The sequence below is a fragment of the Oryctolagus cuniculus genome, chromosome 1 (genome assembly GCF_051225735.1).
Source record: "Oryctolagus cuniculus isolate XC-2025 breed Fujian yellow rabbit chromosome 1, ASM5122573v1, whole genome shotgun sequence".
Taxonomy (NCBI): Eukaryota; Metazoa; Chordata; class Mammalia; order Lagomorpha; family Leporidae; genus Oryctolagus; species Oryctolagus cuniculus.
In genome coordinates this window covers 7,031,617-7,045,234 of record NC_142867.1, presented here as the reverse complement: position 1 = coordinate 7,045,234, position 13,618 = coordinate 7,031,617, and the positions used below count along the sequence as shown (strand labels likewise).

At 66.5% G+C, this 13,618-nt stretch overlaps 1 protein-coding gene across 6 annotated transcripts in view; it reads right to left on the bottom strand.

Annotated features, from left to right (window-relative positions):
• Positions 1-13,618, bottom strand: part of MACROD1 (mono-ADP ribosylhydrolase 1) — a 114,521-nt gene that overhangs the window by 93,538 nt on the left and 7,365 nt on the right. For 4 of the 6 annotated variants that reach the window (XM_051833145.3, XM_051833143.3, XM_051833144.3 and 1 more), the window contains exons 2-3: positions 11,442-11,543; positions 10,887-11,003 (exon numbers count right to left, since the gene is read on the bottom strand). The exons of the other annotated variants lie outside the window; for them this stretch is intronic. In XM_051833145.3, the coding sequence (XP_051689105.3) occupies positions 10,887-11,003; positions 11,442-11,543 (219 nt within the window). The remainder of the gene's footprint in view (positions 1-10,886; positions 11,004-11,441; positions 11,544-13,618) is intronic. 6 annotated transcript variants of the gene reach the window in all.

Below are 13,618 nucleotides of genomic sequence, written 5' to 3'. Positions count from 1 at the left end.
GCAGCTGTTGTGGGCATTTGGGGGAGTGAACCAGTGGATGAGATCTCTCTCTCCCTCTCCCTCCCTCCCCCCTCTGTCACTCTTTCAAATAAATAAAAAGTCTTTTAAAAAGAAAGCAAGGCCCTGAGAAGCCACAAGCTCCTGAAGGGCGTGGGGGCCCCTGGGGGGGCAGCCTGGGCAGTACCTCGGACATGGGGCTTCCCGGGCCAGACAGCAGGTGCGGGGCCCACTCCCGTTGCTGCGCTGGAGGGCTGGGGCTGTCCCCTCCCCATCCCCCAAACTCCAGGAGGTGCACAGCCTCCCCTCTCAGAGAGCCGGGGACCAGGGAGCCCTGGGGGTGTATCCGGCACCCCTTTCTCTGCCTGTTTTCAGATACTCCAGGACTGAGCGGAATCTTCAGAGTTCAGGCTGCGCCAAGAGCAGAAATTCTTTAATTAGCTTTCTCTTGGATCCCGGCCCTGGCAAATGGATTCGTCGTGGTGAGGGGCAGGAGAAAGGAATCAGAGGCCTCTTTACAGCCGAGATTACAAACCCGGGGGTGAAGGGCCGGGCTGGTCTCCGGGGACGGCAGGGGAGCTGGTCCCCCCTCCCCAGGCGGCAGCAGGTGCAGGCGGGCGGGGCGGGGGAGGTGTGCTTCCGGGAGGAGCTGCCTGCTGGCTGGGAGAGAGGCTCCGCTGTCGGCTGAGGCTGGGCGCCCGGGCTCTTCACAAACGCGGTGCCTCCACGTGGGACCACCGGATCTGCAACCTCAATAAATCAGGGGGTTTCCCCAGGAGGCGCCCACCTGCGGGCAGCAGAGCCTCGGTGCCAGGCATCCCTCGCACAGCAGAGCAGTGCAGAGGGGCTGCTTATGCATTCTTATTTTTATTAGAGAGAGAGAGAGAGGGAGGGAGGGAGAGGGAGGGAGGGAGAGAGAGGAAGGGAAAGAGAGGGAGAGGGAGGGAGGGAAAGAGAGGGTGAGGGAGGGAGGGAGAGAGAGGGAGGGAGGGAGGGAGGGATTGAGGGAGAGAGGGAGGGAGAGAGGAAGGGAGGGAGGGAGAGGGAGGGAGGGAGGGAGGGAGGGATTGAGGGAGGGAGGGATTGAGGGAGAGAGAGGGAGAGAGAGAGGGAGGGAGGGAGAGAGGGAGGGAGAGAGGGAGGGAGGGAGAGGGATGGAGAGAGAGGGAGAGGGAGGGAGAGAGAGGGAGAGGGAGGGAGAGAGGGAGGGAGGGAGGGAGAGAGGGAGGGAGAGGGATGGAGAGAGAGGGAGGGAGGGAGGGAGAGAGAGAGAGGGAGGGAGGGAGAGAGAGAGAGGGAGGGAGAGAGGGAGGGAGAGAGGGAGGGAGGGAAAGAGGAAGAGAGGGAGGGAGGGAAAGAGGAAGAGAGGGAGGGAGGGGGAGGGAGAGAGGGAGGGAGGGAGAGAGAGAGGGAGGGAGGGATTGAGGGAGAGAGGGAGGGAGGGATTGAGGGAGAGAGGGAGGGAGAGAGGAAGGGAGAGAGGGAGGGAGAGAGGGAGGAGGGAGGGAGGGAGGAGGGTAGAGGTCTTCTATCCACTGGTTCACTCCCCAGATGGCCATGGCCATGGCCAGGGCTGGGCTACGCCGAAGCCAGGAGCTCCAGCCGGGTCTCCCACGTGGGTGCAGGGGCCCAAGCACTGGGCCATCCTCTACGGCTTTCGGAAGTGGAGCAGCTGGGACTCAAACTGGCAAATATACGGTGCTAGCCCTGGCAGGCGGCGGCAGCTTAACCGGCTACGCCACAATGCCAGACCCTACACCCATTTGGAATGAGCACAGTGGGGCCTAGACATGAGTGGCCCGCCTGGGGTGCACGGGGCACAGGTTAGCTCAGAACCAGGTCTGTCCAGGCTCCTCCCACTGCCAAGTCCTGGCCCCATGAGGCCTCACAACTGGGAGTGTGTGAGCCTCACCAGGAAACCTCCTACAGGAAGCCCTCCCTGACCAGCACACACTGCCCCTAGATGCCGCCATCACTCAGCACCGGTACCGGGGCCCACGCCAAGGCAAGCTGTTTAGAAGCAGGAACTGGGCCTGGGCCATTTTATTCCCCCTCGAGGAGGGGTAGAAGGTGGCACCCACCAGGGTTTGGGGTGTGCAGAGAGCAGGCTGCAGGAGGCTGGGCACCGGCGGAGCGGCTGGCGTTCCCAGAGGGTGGAGCTGCAGGGGTGTCTCCCCCAGGCGGGGGCTCGGGGCCGGCAGGCTGAGGGCGACTGAGGACGCGGAGCCCTGGGGTCCCCTGGACTGCAGCCGGCGGGCAGCGTGATCGGGGCTCTCTCCCTCTGGAGCTGAACATCAAAGGCGGCGCCGCTGTGGTCAGCCATGCTGGGCTCAGCAGATAACGGCTCCCCCAGGGAGGGCTGGGCCCCCGCCTCCCTCTGGTTCCTTTCTGCCACTGCGGGAGCTGAGCCCCCACCCCCACCCCCCCACACACACAAGGCTGCCTTGGCCTCTCCCGAACGCCCTGCTGGTGCCCCGTCCCTGACCGTGGGACAGGCTGGGCCCCGGGGTCCCAGCTGCAGGGGCCGCAGGCACCACCCACGAGGTTACAGAAGCGGGAAACAGCCTCCAACCCACGAGATGCCAGAGCCAGGAAGACCCCGGCCACAGTGGGGGAAGCACGCAGACCCCCAAGGTCAGAGCGCGAGCTGGCGGTGGGGCGAGGCTGGGAGCTGAGGGGGGGGGAGGCACAGCAGCAGGTGGTCAGGGCGGGGGAGGGGTGCAGGGGTGGTGGCCACAGTGCGGGAAGCACGCAGACCCCCGAGGTCAGAGCGCGAGCTGGCGGTGGGGCGAGGCTGGGAGCGGGGGGGGGGGGGGCAGGCACAGCAGCAGGTGGTCAGGGCGGGGGAGGGGTACAGCGTGGCTGCTGAGGTTCTGCTGTGGGCACAGTTCCGGTCATTTACTGCCATAACACATGCATGTCTGAGCACGTGCTGGGGCCGGTTTGCTGTGAGGACTGGAGGGAGCGCCTGGACGGGCGCTGTCTCCCAGGCCACCCCACACCTGTGTGTGTCAACCCCGCGGCACCTCTGGTTGCTGGCCCCCGGTTCTCCTGGGAACTGCCCTCTGCCTCCTTCCCCATTTTTCTTAGTGATTTGTAGGAGCTCTTTACATAGAAGCAAGGAGGACTGTGGCAGCCTCCTCCTGGGGGCTGGGCCCTGGGGACCTCCCTGGAGGGTCCCCAGTGCCAGCAGAGGAGGACCTGCGTGGGTTTCGGGATGCTCCCACCAAATCTCTCCCCACCCAGCCCTGGCTCCCTGTGCGCCAGCCCCGCTGGAAGACAGGACACCATGTGCAGGCAGGGCCCCCCCAGGCCTGTGTCCCAGCTGGCCGGACCCGGAGGGGGCTTTTCTCTTGTGCCAAGAAGCCTATACTGCCAGTGACGAGGTGCCCAGCCGGCACCCGAGCGGAGCTGCCTGGTGTGGATGTCACTGTCCCAGGCCCTTCTGGGAGGGGCCACCCCCCCCCAGAATTCCAGGACTCACAATCCCTGTAGACACCTTCCCTGCCCCACTGCCAGCGAGGACGCACCTGCCCCCTGCCCTGGCCCCCTCTTTCAGGACCAGAGTCACCCCTGGGGTCTGCCTTCCGCCAGTGCCTCCCGTATTTCATCAGACACGCGCGCAGGTGGTGCCGCTGATTGCCGACGCCTATAAAAGCAATAACATTTAGGGAACCAGGAAAATAAAGCCCGCTGCCGGAGTAACGGCCGCGGCCACCCGCCGGGACTCCTCTCTGCAGCTGGGGGCGGGGCCGGCCTGCGGCTCCCTCACCAGGCGGTACGCACACAAGCACTCAGCACACCTGCCCGCACACGGCCCTGCTGCTCCCCAAGAACCAGGCACCCCCAGGCACACCCCCCGCAACTAAGCTCCCTGAGGGGGTCCCAGGTTGCAGGCCAAGGTCACTCCTGCTGCATCCGGACCTGCAGTCTGCCCACGGGGAGGGCGGCCTGGGGACATCCTGCTCCTCGCCGTGCACGGGCGGCACCGCTGGCACCAGGACCTCTTGGTAGCGGGGGGGTGGGGGGGGCCTGGAGGGCTCATCTCCCCGCGGCTCCCAACCCTCCCATCCCAGGCAGTTGACAAACCCGAAATCCAGAACACCAGCCAGAGCGGTTCCCGCGTGCCCACCCCACCTCATTCACGGCTCATTCGTTCATTCGAGGCCACACGCTGAGAAGGTCTGGGTTGCTGGGTCCCAGATCCCAGCCAAGTCACCCCCTGTCCCTGCAGGAACAGCCCCGGCCACCTCCCGGGGCAGAGGGGCAGGCCTGCCTGGAGGAAGCGGCGTGTGCCGAACGACCCCACCAGTCCCTTCCAGGCAGATGATCAGGCGGCCAGGCATCCGGGGACTAACAGCCTCTTCAGGGCAGATCCGCTGAGCCCACACACCCACAACAGCCCCAGAACCAGGTGGGGGTGGGGGGAGGCTCTGCCGGCTTCCAGGAGCCCCGCGCCCACAAGTCACACGTCCTCCTCTGCGGGGGACCAACGCGCGCACCTGTCATGGAATCAGCCACAGGCTCGGCCACCCACTTGGGGACCCCGCTCCCCTCCCATGCGTCCCCGGCCATGACCCCCTTCCTGCGCTCAGAGTCCCAGGCCCAGGGACCCTGGGGAGGCACAGGGAGGGACCAGGTGGCCCACAGAGTACCCCGCCGCAGCCCAGCCCCGCTCCTCCTTCCCGAGAGGCAGGGACGCCCGCCTGCCCGGAGCTCCCGGTGCAGTTCTGGGCCACTGGCTCCGCAGATTTCAACACTCTTCTCAGCGAGGGAGCTCTCGCTGTTCCGAAGGGACGTGGCGTTTCATGATGCTGAAGCCGACGGGAAACGCAGGCAGGCGGCAGTAATGAAGCCCACGCCAGCGCCGCCGGCAGGGAAGCACCGACAGCCGCCTGCACCCCGCGGCTGCCCGAGCGCGGCCTGGTGACCCCACCACCCTCGGGCCGACCTCTGTGCACTGCCTCCCCACCCCCGCCGGGCCTCACTGGCTCCTGACGCCCCCACAGAGGTCTATACAGCTGCAGGGAGCAGGCGCCCCCACCCCACCCTGCCATGCCCACCAGGGCAGCCTGCAGCCACCCGGGCCCCTGGCCTTGATGACCTGTCCGCTCCTGGACGTTCCTGTCCCTCGTGGGGACCTGCAGTGCAGACACCCTGGCCACAGTCGCTGCAGGTGACGCCAAAGCCCCGAGAGACAAGACCCAAAGTGGCTGCTCCAGCTCCCGGTTAACGCACCTGGGAAAGCAGCAGAGGACGGCCCAAGTGCTCGGGCCCCTGCACCCACGTGGGCGACCGTGGGCCAGCCCAGCATCGGTGTTCTGGGGAGTGAACCAGAGGAAGATCTGGCTCTCCCTTTCAAATGAAAAACAAAAACAAAAAAAAACAAAAGAACAACTGGCCGGCGCCGCAGCTCACTAGGCTAACCCTCTGCCTTGCGGCGCCGGCACACCGGGTTCTAGTCCCGGTTGGGGCGCCAGATTCTGTCCCGGCTGCCCCTCTTCCAGGCCAGCTCTCTGCTGTGGCCCGGGAGTGCAGTGGAGGATGGCCCAAGTGCTTGGGCCCTGCACCCCTGGGAGACCAGGAGAAGCACCTGGCTCCTGGCTCCTGCCTTCGGATCAGCGCGGTGCGCCGGCCGCAGTGCACCAGCCGCGGCGGCTATTGGAGGGTGAACCAACAGAAAAGGAAGACCTTTCTCTCTGTCTCTCTCTCACTGTCCACTCTGCCTGTCAAAAAAAAAAAAAAAAAAAAAACATCCAAAAGAGCCCGGTGGTTGGGAGGGGCCGTCCCCTCGGCCACCCCGGTGCAGCCTGGGACTTGGAGGAGCCCCGGGCCTGCTCCCCAGCCAGGCAGAGCCCCAGGCGCACGGCAGCCGCTGGCGGCCAGAACGCGGGCTGGGTGGGCTGAGCAGCCCTCCAGGGAAGTGGCGGCAACAGAGTGGGCGCCTGCTGGGGGGCCGTCCTGCTCCATGGACACACGATTCCAGGGGGCGGGCCCCATGAGACTCCTCCCCATTTCACAGCCAGAGGGCTCAGAGAGCTTAAGGGACCCGCCCCGGGCAGCTGCGCACAGCAGGGTGGGGCCCAGAACCAGGAATCCAACTCCAAATTACACGGCCCCCATCATGAAGGTCATGTGGGAGGCGAGGGGACAGGGCCTGGATCCCCAACTCTGTCGGGTCACACTGTGTCCCCGAGGTCACCCCGTGCTGGAACCAGGCCCGGCCTCCCCAGGCTCAGGGTGGGAGCGTGCTTGGGCCCAGCCCAGGACTCGGCAGCCACACCTCTGAGCCTCGCCGGCTGCCCAGAGCCAGGTGCCTGGGATGGGGACCCCCAGTGCCACCCCGTAGGCAGGCAGGTGAGCCCAGCGCCCGGAGAGGCCTGGAGCCGCGGCCGCCGTCTGCCTGGGCACAGGCGGATGATCCAGGACAACCAGCCAAGGGCTGCAGATCCAGTCTTTTTCATGCTCGGCCAGTTTAATGGCCCCCATTAATTTCAAAACACACACGGTCCCACAAGCTCCGGCCTCCTCGGCTCAGCACCTCGGGGACGCGGGCGGGCACACAGGCGCGGGGGCCCGGCCAGGCAGCTCCAAGGACAGGCGAGGCCACACAGAACTCGCTCCAGGGTCACTCCACAGGTGGGCAGTAGCCCCCTGCTTGGGGGTCCTGTCCACAGGTCTCGCATAACGGACACACAGGGGCTGGAGCCGGCAGCCAGGAAGCCTGGTCTGAGGCTCCGCCCCACTGTGTCCCGCCGTGTGACCCAGAGCAGCGGTCACCCTCTCTGGGCATCAGGTGCGCTGCCCACCTGCTCCACGGGGCTGCGGCTGCCCCGAGGGCGGGCACTGGGTCACACAGAGCCCTGGCCCCCCAGAGCCTCGTCACAACCCAGGAAGCACGTGAGGGCCCCATCAATGTCAAATCAAGGAGTCCCTTCCGGCCCACGGGGCTGAGCCAGGGCAGGGAGGAGGAGCCCCGAGGGGAACTCTGGCTCCTGCAGTCCCTTGCGCCATCTGACCAACTCTCAAGGGCAATCGGTCACTCCTTCAGTCAACAAACGTCTGGAAACCAGGACAGAGAGTTCTTGGGTCCAGGGTCCAGCCCTGGAGACGGCTGGAAGGCTCTGGCTAACGACCAGGGGATGGCAAAGTCCTCGGGGGAGGGAAGGACCTTCCAGGGTCCTTCCACGTTCCCGCCCCCGGCCGCAGCTCTGCGCGCTGGACCGGCCCTGCAAGCCAGGAGGGCATCTCAATAATTCAGGAGGAATCCATCATTCATGGATTTATGTAACCACTGCCCGACCTTGTGGGAACGAGCTACCGCCTCTCAGGGCTGAACTCGGGCCCTGCCAGGGGCTGGCTGCTCCGGGCTCTGTGACGGCCAGCAGGGGGAGAGAGGGACCCCAGGCTTCCCCAGCCACCGGGCCGCGCTCCCACACTGGACCCAGGGGGCTCGACTGTGCCCCTCCAACGGAAAGACAAAGTGTTGAGTCCCAGTCCTGCCCCCGCCCAGTACCGTGACCCCGTGGGCACCTCGGCCCCCCAGCGTCGGGGGGCGGTCTCAGTGTCTGTCCCAGACATGACGAGCAGGTGTGCAGGGGGCGGGGGTCCTGCCCTTTCCATCCCTGCACCGGTGAGACTGGAGAGCTTTTGTAGCCCAGGCGCACCCCCACACCAGGCGCACAGTGGGTCTCCACGTGCCGGACCCGGGACGGGCCAAAGAGCTGGAATTCTGGGGCCTGCCAGGGCCGCCAACAGCGCCGCACAGCCCGAGCCGTCGGCCGGCTGGTCACGGAGAAGGAGGAGGGAACGGAGCCGTGTCTGTCCACCCATCCGTCCGTCTGTCCATCTACACAGCCCAGCGCACCAGGCCCGCTGGCACAGCAAGGGCTGTGCTGGTGTAGCCGCCGGCCGGCCGGCTGGCCTCAGCAAACACGTTTAAATCTGAAGTGACAGATAAAGCGATTTACGGCGACAGTTTAGCGTCAGATCACTTCCCACAAGGCAGTCGGCGTCCCTGCGGCCCCCCTGCTCCGAGTCCATCACGGCGGTCTCTAAATCACCGGCTACAGCGGCCGCTCCAGGCGGCGGGAGGGGGCGGAACCCGGGCTTCCGAGGCCTGGCCGGCGGGGACAGCGGGGACGGGGAGGGGGGGCCGCGGCCGGCAGATTTTCACAAATCAAAGCCCCAAGTCTTAAGGAAACACAGCGCCACTTCATGCCTGATTTTAAATCCATAAGCAGCTTAAATATCTCCCGGCGAGGCCAGCTTGTCGCTGTGAGACACGGCTTCCCACCCGATCACCAGCGTCCCTGGTCCCCGCGCCGCCCGCCACCTCCCTGCGTGGCCGGCGCTGGTCCCGTCACACCCCACCGGGCAGCGCAACACGATTTCCCGGGGTCTCTCTGGGCCCTGGGCCTGGCGGGCACTCGTGGGGCGGGGCTCGGGCCGATGCCATTCTTCAGACGAGGCCACGGAGGCGCGGGGGCCCGGGATCCCCCCCCACGCCTGGCCTCCGGGCCCGGGGTCGTCCCACGCCAACGGGACAGCTCTGACGCGCCCAATTCCTCTCGCGTGGCACAAAGGCACACATTCATCTCCACTCTGGCCCGCTGCACCCCAGAGGCCGAAGCCGGGCTGCCAGACCCTTGGACCGGCAAGAATGGGGCCCTTCTCTGTGCCTGGACACTTCCGGCCTGGGCCTCAGCTGCCCGTCAGCCTCGTGAGTGGCCCAGCCGAGGTCGCGCCCCCATGGCAGGGAAGATACAAACATCCCTGGGTGTCCCCGGGCCCCCAGCCCCAAGCTGTCCCCAGGCTCAGCCCAGGGGTCGGAGGCCAAGCTGGAGAGGTGGGCACTGCCCCAGGGACGCTCCCCCTCCCAACAGGGGCCAGCGGGACCCCCTGGCTTATCTCACCAGCGTGGCAGCCCCAATTTAATTAAGATGGATGCGGCGTGCCCCGTGGGCAGGAGCCGTGGCGGGCACAGATGGCCCGAGCCCGGGCCTCTCCCGGGCACTGCCCGAACAAGCGGCCTTGGCCAGCAGCCTGGCAGGCAGGGCCGAGGTGGCCCAGGGAGGCCGGTAACAACTCAGGGGACCTCGGGGCACTGGCTGTGCACCCCTCCCCGCTCTCTGCTCCAGCCCCCCTTCACCCTGCCACAATCTCACACACACACCCCTTCATACACTCACCCCAACACACACCATCACAAACTGACCACGCGTACTCCATCAGCGACTCTGATCTCCAGCGTCCGCCCCCCCCCGAGGAGAGGACCTGGCCTGGGGTCCGCCCTGCCACGGTCCCCGCTGCTGGAGCCAGATCCAGGCGGCCACGGTGTCCACCCGGAGCAGGGACAGGACACCTCCCCCCGGCCCCACACACACAGAATCCTGCAGCTCGGGCAGGGGTCCCGGGCCCCCCGCCCAGTCTGAGGGGCACCGCTCTCCACGGGCCACCCACGCCCGGGGACCAACACTGCCGTGGCCTCAAACACAAAAACGCAGACGCCCCCACCCGAGGTAACCGCTCCCTCCCCTCGCCTATTGTGGCGGCTCTGCGGTCGGGCGCCGAGGCCGCAATTATTCACGGCTAATGATTATAATCGAGTCAAATAGAATTTAATGGACACATATTCTCTCCCTGCTTGAAACTTCACATATGAATTAAGCACATATGGGTTCCACGCGGCCAGAGCGGGTTTTATGCAGCTCGGCGAAGCCCTGCCTTGCCCACGACTTTTATTCCGCTAATAAACAGGCTGATTGACGGCGCCGCCACGCAGACGCGATCTCTGCTGCCCCCTGGTGGACGGCGGGGCCAGCGGGGTGGGGCCATCGCGAGGGCGAAGCCCTGAGCTGGAGCAGTGCCGAGGCCACCCCGGGGGCTGGGGCTGGGGCTGGGGTCGGGGTGGGGGTGGGGCACAGGCTCTGCGTGGGGAACCCCGCGTCCAGATCCTGCCTCGGCCATTCCCGCGGGCTCCCCGTGCTCCTGGCTGAGACCAGAAGAAAAGCACACTCAGGGAGAGGTGCTGGGTAAACTGAGGCAAGCATGGAGGTGCGGAACGCACAGGCCACTTGGCAGGGGCTACTGGCCACCCCCCACGTGCCTCCCGCAGACGCCCACCTCGGCGCCCCGTCCCACCCACCCCAGGCCGGAAGGCGCAGGATCGGCCGCTGCCTCCCCAGGGGCCGCTGTGGCACCTGCCAACACCCGGGGGCTGCCTCAGCTCTGGTCTCCCCACAGGGACCCCAGACCTCGCTGCCGCCGACCCGACAGTGGCCCGACAAGGAAACAGCAGGGCAGAGCCCACAGAACCGAACCAGAGCCGAGGCTCTTCGGGAGATCAGAGGGGGCACAGTGCGGCCGCCGTGGCTGCACACCCCAAGGTGAGACCCGGAGCCCCGAGAAGCGGGGGGAGGGGAAGTATGGCAGGGTTCTGCCCGCGATGAGCGGGACCGTGCCAGAGGCCCTGCTCCCGACGGCGCCCCCTGCTGACACCTGCCGGACGCAGGTGCCACTCGCCCACTTGCCGGACCCTGGCTCCCGAGCAGCACGCCCCTCCCCCGGAGCCTCTGAGCTCAGCCAGGCACCCAGCGCCGCCCCAAGAGCAGACCTCCCGCTTCGGGCCCGCCTTCCTGGCAGGGCAGCCCGGCGCGGCTCCAGCCAGGCCCTCCCCTGGCCCCGGCTGCTAACGGTCTCTGGGCAGCGAGTCGGCCTGGCCGGGCAGCGCAGGGGTCCCGACACCGCAGGTCAGGGGCTCCCAGGCACCAGCAGGCCACCCCAGCCTGGCCCGGCCCGGCCCGGCCCGGCATCCCAGCCTCGCTGGAGCCGGAGGCGCGAGGGTGACAGCGCGGCCGCACAGGCCCCGACTCGGGCCGGCCACTCACCGGCGTTGACAATGGCGTCCACCTCGAGCTTGGTGATGTCCCCGCGGAAGAGAGACAGCTTCTCGTTGAGCTGTTTGTCTTTCTTGTACTTGGGCTCCTCCACTTTCACGGCCGCCCCTGGAGGAGCAGGGACGGGGGCGGGTCACGGAGTGCCCGCTGCGCCCCCCTCGGCCTCCCTCCACCAGCAGGTGGTCAGGCCTAAGCGTGGGGACAGCCCCGGCCACCTCGAATCTCTGTCCTGAGGCTGGAAGCCAGCGGCCTTGGCACCAGTGAACGCGTCCAGCCCCATTTGACAGCGGGGAAGACTGAGGCTGGAGCGGACCAGGAGCCGGGCGCAGGGCCTGGCTTTGCCAGCTCTGCCGTCTGCAGGGGCTGGGGGCGAAGCGGCAGGCCAGCGACCACCCCACGGCTTCCAGCCCCAGCGCCTGCCAACCAAGCAATCCGGGCCTGGGGCCGCCTTCCCTAGTGGCGTCTGGGGGCTAGAAAGGGAACTGGCCGCAGGTGGTGCTGACCAGGAAGTGCGGGCGCGGGTCTCCCAGGCCCGGGGGCTCCTACCCTTCGCCATCTCCTTCCACGTGGGGATCTTCTTCAGCCTGACGAAGTCCTGGCAGAAGTAGTGTCCCTCCCGCTGCTTGTCGCTTAGGCCCTTCAGGAAAGCTGCAGGGAGGGGCAGGGAGTCGGTGCCTGCAGGAGGGGGGCTGGGGCCGCCCGCCCCGCCCCCACCCCCGCAGGGACTCGGCCTGGGGCCAGCAGGTGCACGCACACCTGTAATGGCTCCTAGGGAGTCAGCGGAACTGCGAGGTGGCCGGAAAACGGCCCAGCTCAATTCTAAGCCTAGGCCTCAGTTTCCCCTAAAGAAAGGAACCAGGACAGGTGTCCCAGGGCCTTCTTTGACCCCAATGCCGACACTGTGGCTCCGTGAAGGCTGGTGGCGCCCGATGGGTGATGTCATCAGCCGGTCGCCGTATCCCTGGGTGCTACCCCCCCCCAATCTCCCCCAGGAGCCACAGGGCGCTGGGGCCCAGGGTGAACTTGTCCCAGGAGCTCAGAGAGGCTGGCTGTGACCACACAGCTGGTGAGCCAGGAGTCAGGTCCCCACCCGCTCATGGGCTCCGGGCCCCCTGCTCCAGCTGTGTCCCCCAGGCTTCTGCCCGGCGGGACCAGGCAAGGAACCCTAAGCCCCTCTCAGAGGCTGCTGGGAGGTTCACGGCTCACGGGCTCCCCCTGCTGGCCCACAGCCGCCTGCACACCAGGCTCTCAGCCGGCCAGGGCCTGGGGAGCAGCGCCCACGGACCGCCTGGTTGGGAGGGGCAACGTACAGCAAAGCCCCTGTGGAGGAACTCAAAACCCACAGGAGATGTGTAGAGCTGAGAGGCCAATCAGAGGGCGTGGATTACCTTCTGGAACCTTCCAGGGGACTGGCTGGAAGGGGCAGGGATGGGTAGCCCCCACCCGTCCTTTTCCTTGCTCTGTCTCCTCGCCGGCCCCCGGTGGCAGCGGTGACAACACCCACAGATGCTGAGCGTGCACAGGGCGTGGTGAGACCTTCGTCAAGGGCAGCCCGAGCCACGCTTCCCGGTGGCCATGTCCCACGCCCTGCCACAAACACTTCGTATTCCACGCCGGACCCGCTGACCAAGACAGCCACGGTCCTGGCCCCGCGAGGCCTGACCCCGGCGTGGCATGGTGCAGCCAAACAATTCAGCCCCCAGAGGGCATGCCACGAACGATATTCTGAGAGTCGGTGAGACTCGGAGAGGGGAGGAGGGGCCCGGGTGTTGCAGCAAGCGCAGCACGCCGGGACCCCAGGAGGATGAGGTTCAGCGTGGGGGTGCCGGGCACCACGCTCAGAGGGGCGTCTGGCCTGGTGCGAGTGCGGTTAAGACGCAGTCCCACGCCGGAGTGCCTGGCTGCAGTGCCCGGCCCCGGCTCCTGACGCCAGGGTCCTGCTACTGCAGACGGCCGGGGCAGTGAAACTCAATGGGATTCGGTCCCTGCGCCCACGCTGGGGCCCTGGACAGAGCTCCCGGCTCCCAGCCCCAGCCCGGCCCAGCCCTGACCACAGCAGGCATTCGGGGAGTGAACCCGCAGAAGGGGGCTCTCTGTGTCTCTCCTGCCTCGCAAATAAATATTTTTTTAAATTGCTCTTGGGGCCGGCGCTGTGGCCTAGCAGGTAAAGCTGCCACCTGCAGTACCGGCATCCCATAAGGGCACTGGTTCGAGTCCCACCTGCTCCACTTCTGATCCAGCTCTCTGCTATGGCCTGGGAAAGCAGTGGAAGATGACCTAAGTGCTTGGGCCTCTGCCTAACACAGGGCATGGGCTGGGGGCCAGGCAAGGGGGCTCCGGCCACCAAGCAGAGACCTGTGTGGGAGACCCAGAAGCTCCTGGCTCCTGGCTTCGGATCAGCTCAGTGCTGGCTGTGGCAGCCATCTGGGGAGTGAACCAGAGGATGGAAGACCTCGCTCTCTGTCTCTCCCTCTCTCTGTCACTCTGCCTCTCAAATAAATAAGTAAATCTTTATAAAATAAAATATATCTACATATTTGAAGGGCAGAGTGGGGGGGGGGAGAGAGAGAGAAAGAGAGAGAGAGAGAGAGGAGAGAGAGATCTTCCAACTGCTGGTTCACTCTCCAAATGGCTGCAACAGCAGGGCTGGGTCCAGCCGAAGCCAGGAGCTGGCGCCCCCTCGGGGTCTCCCACACAGAGGCCGGGAGCCAAGGCCTGGGCCA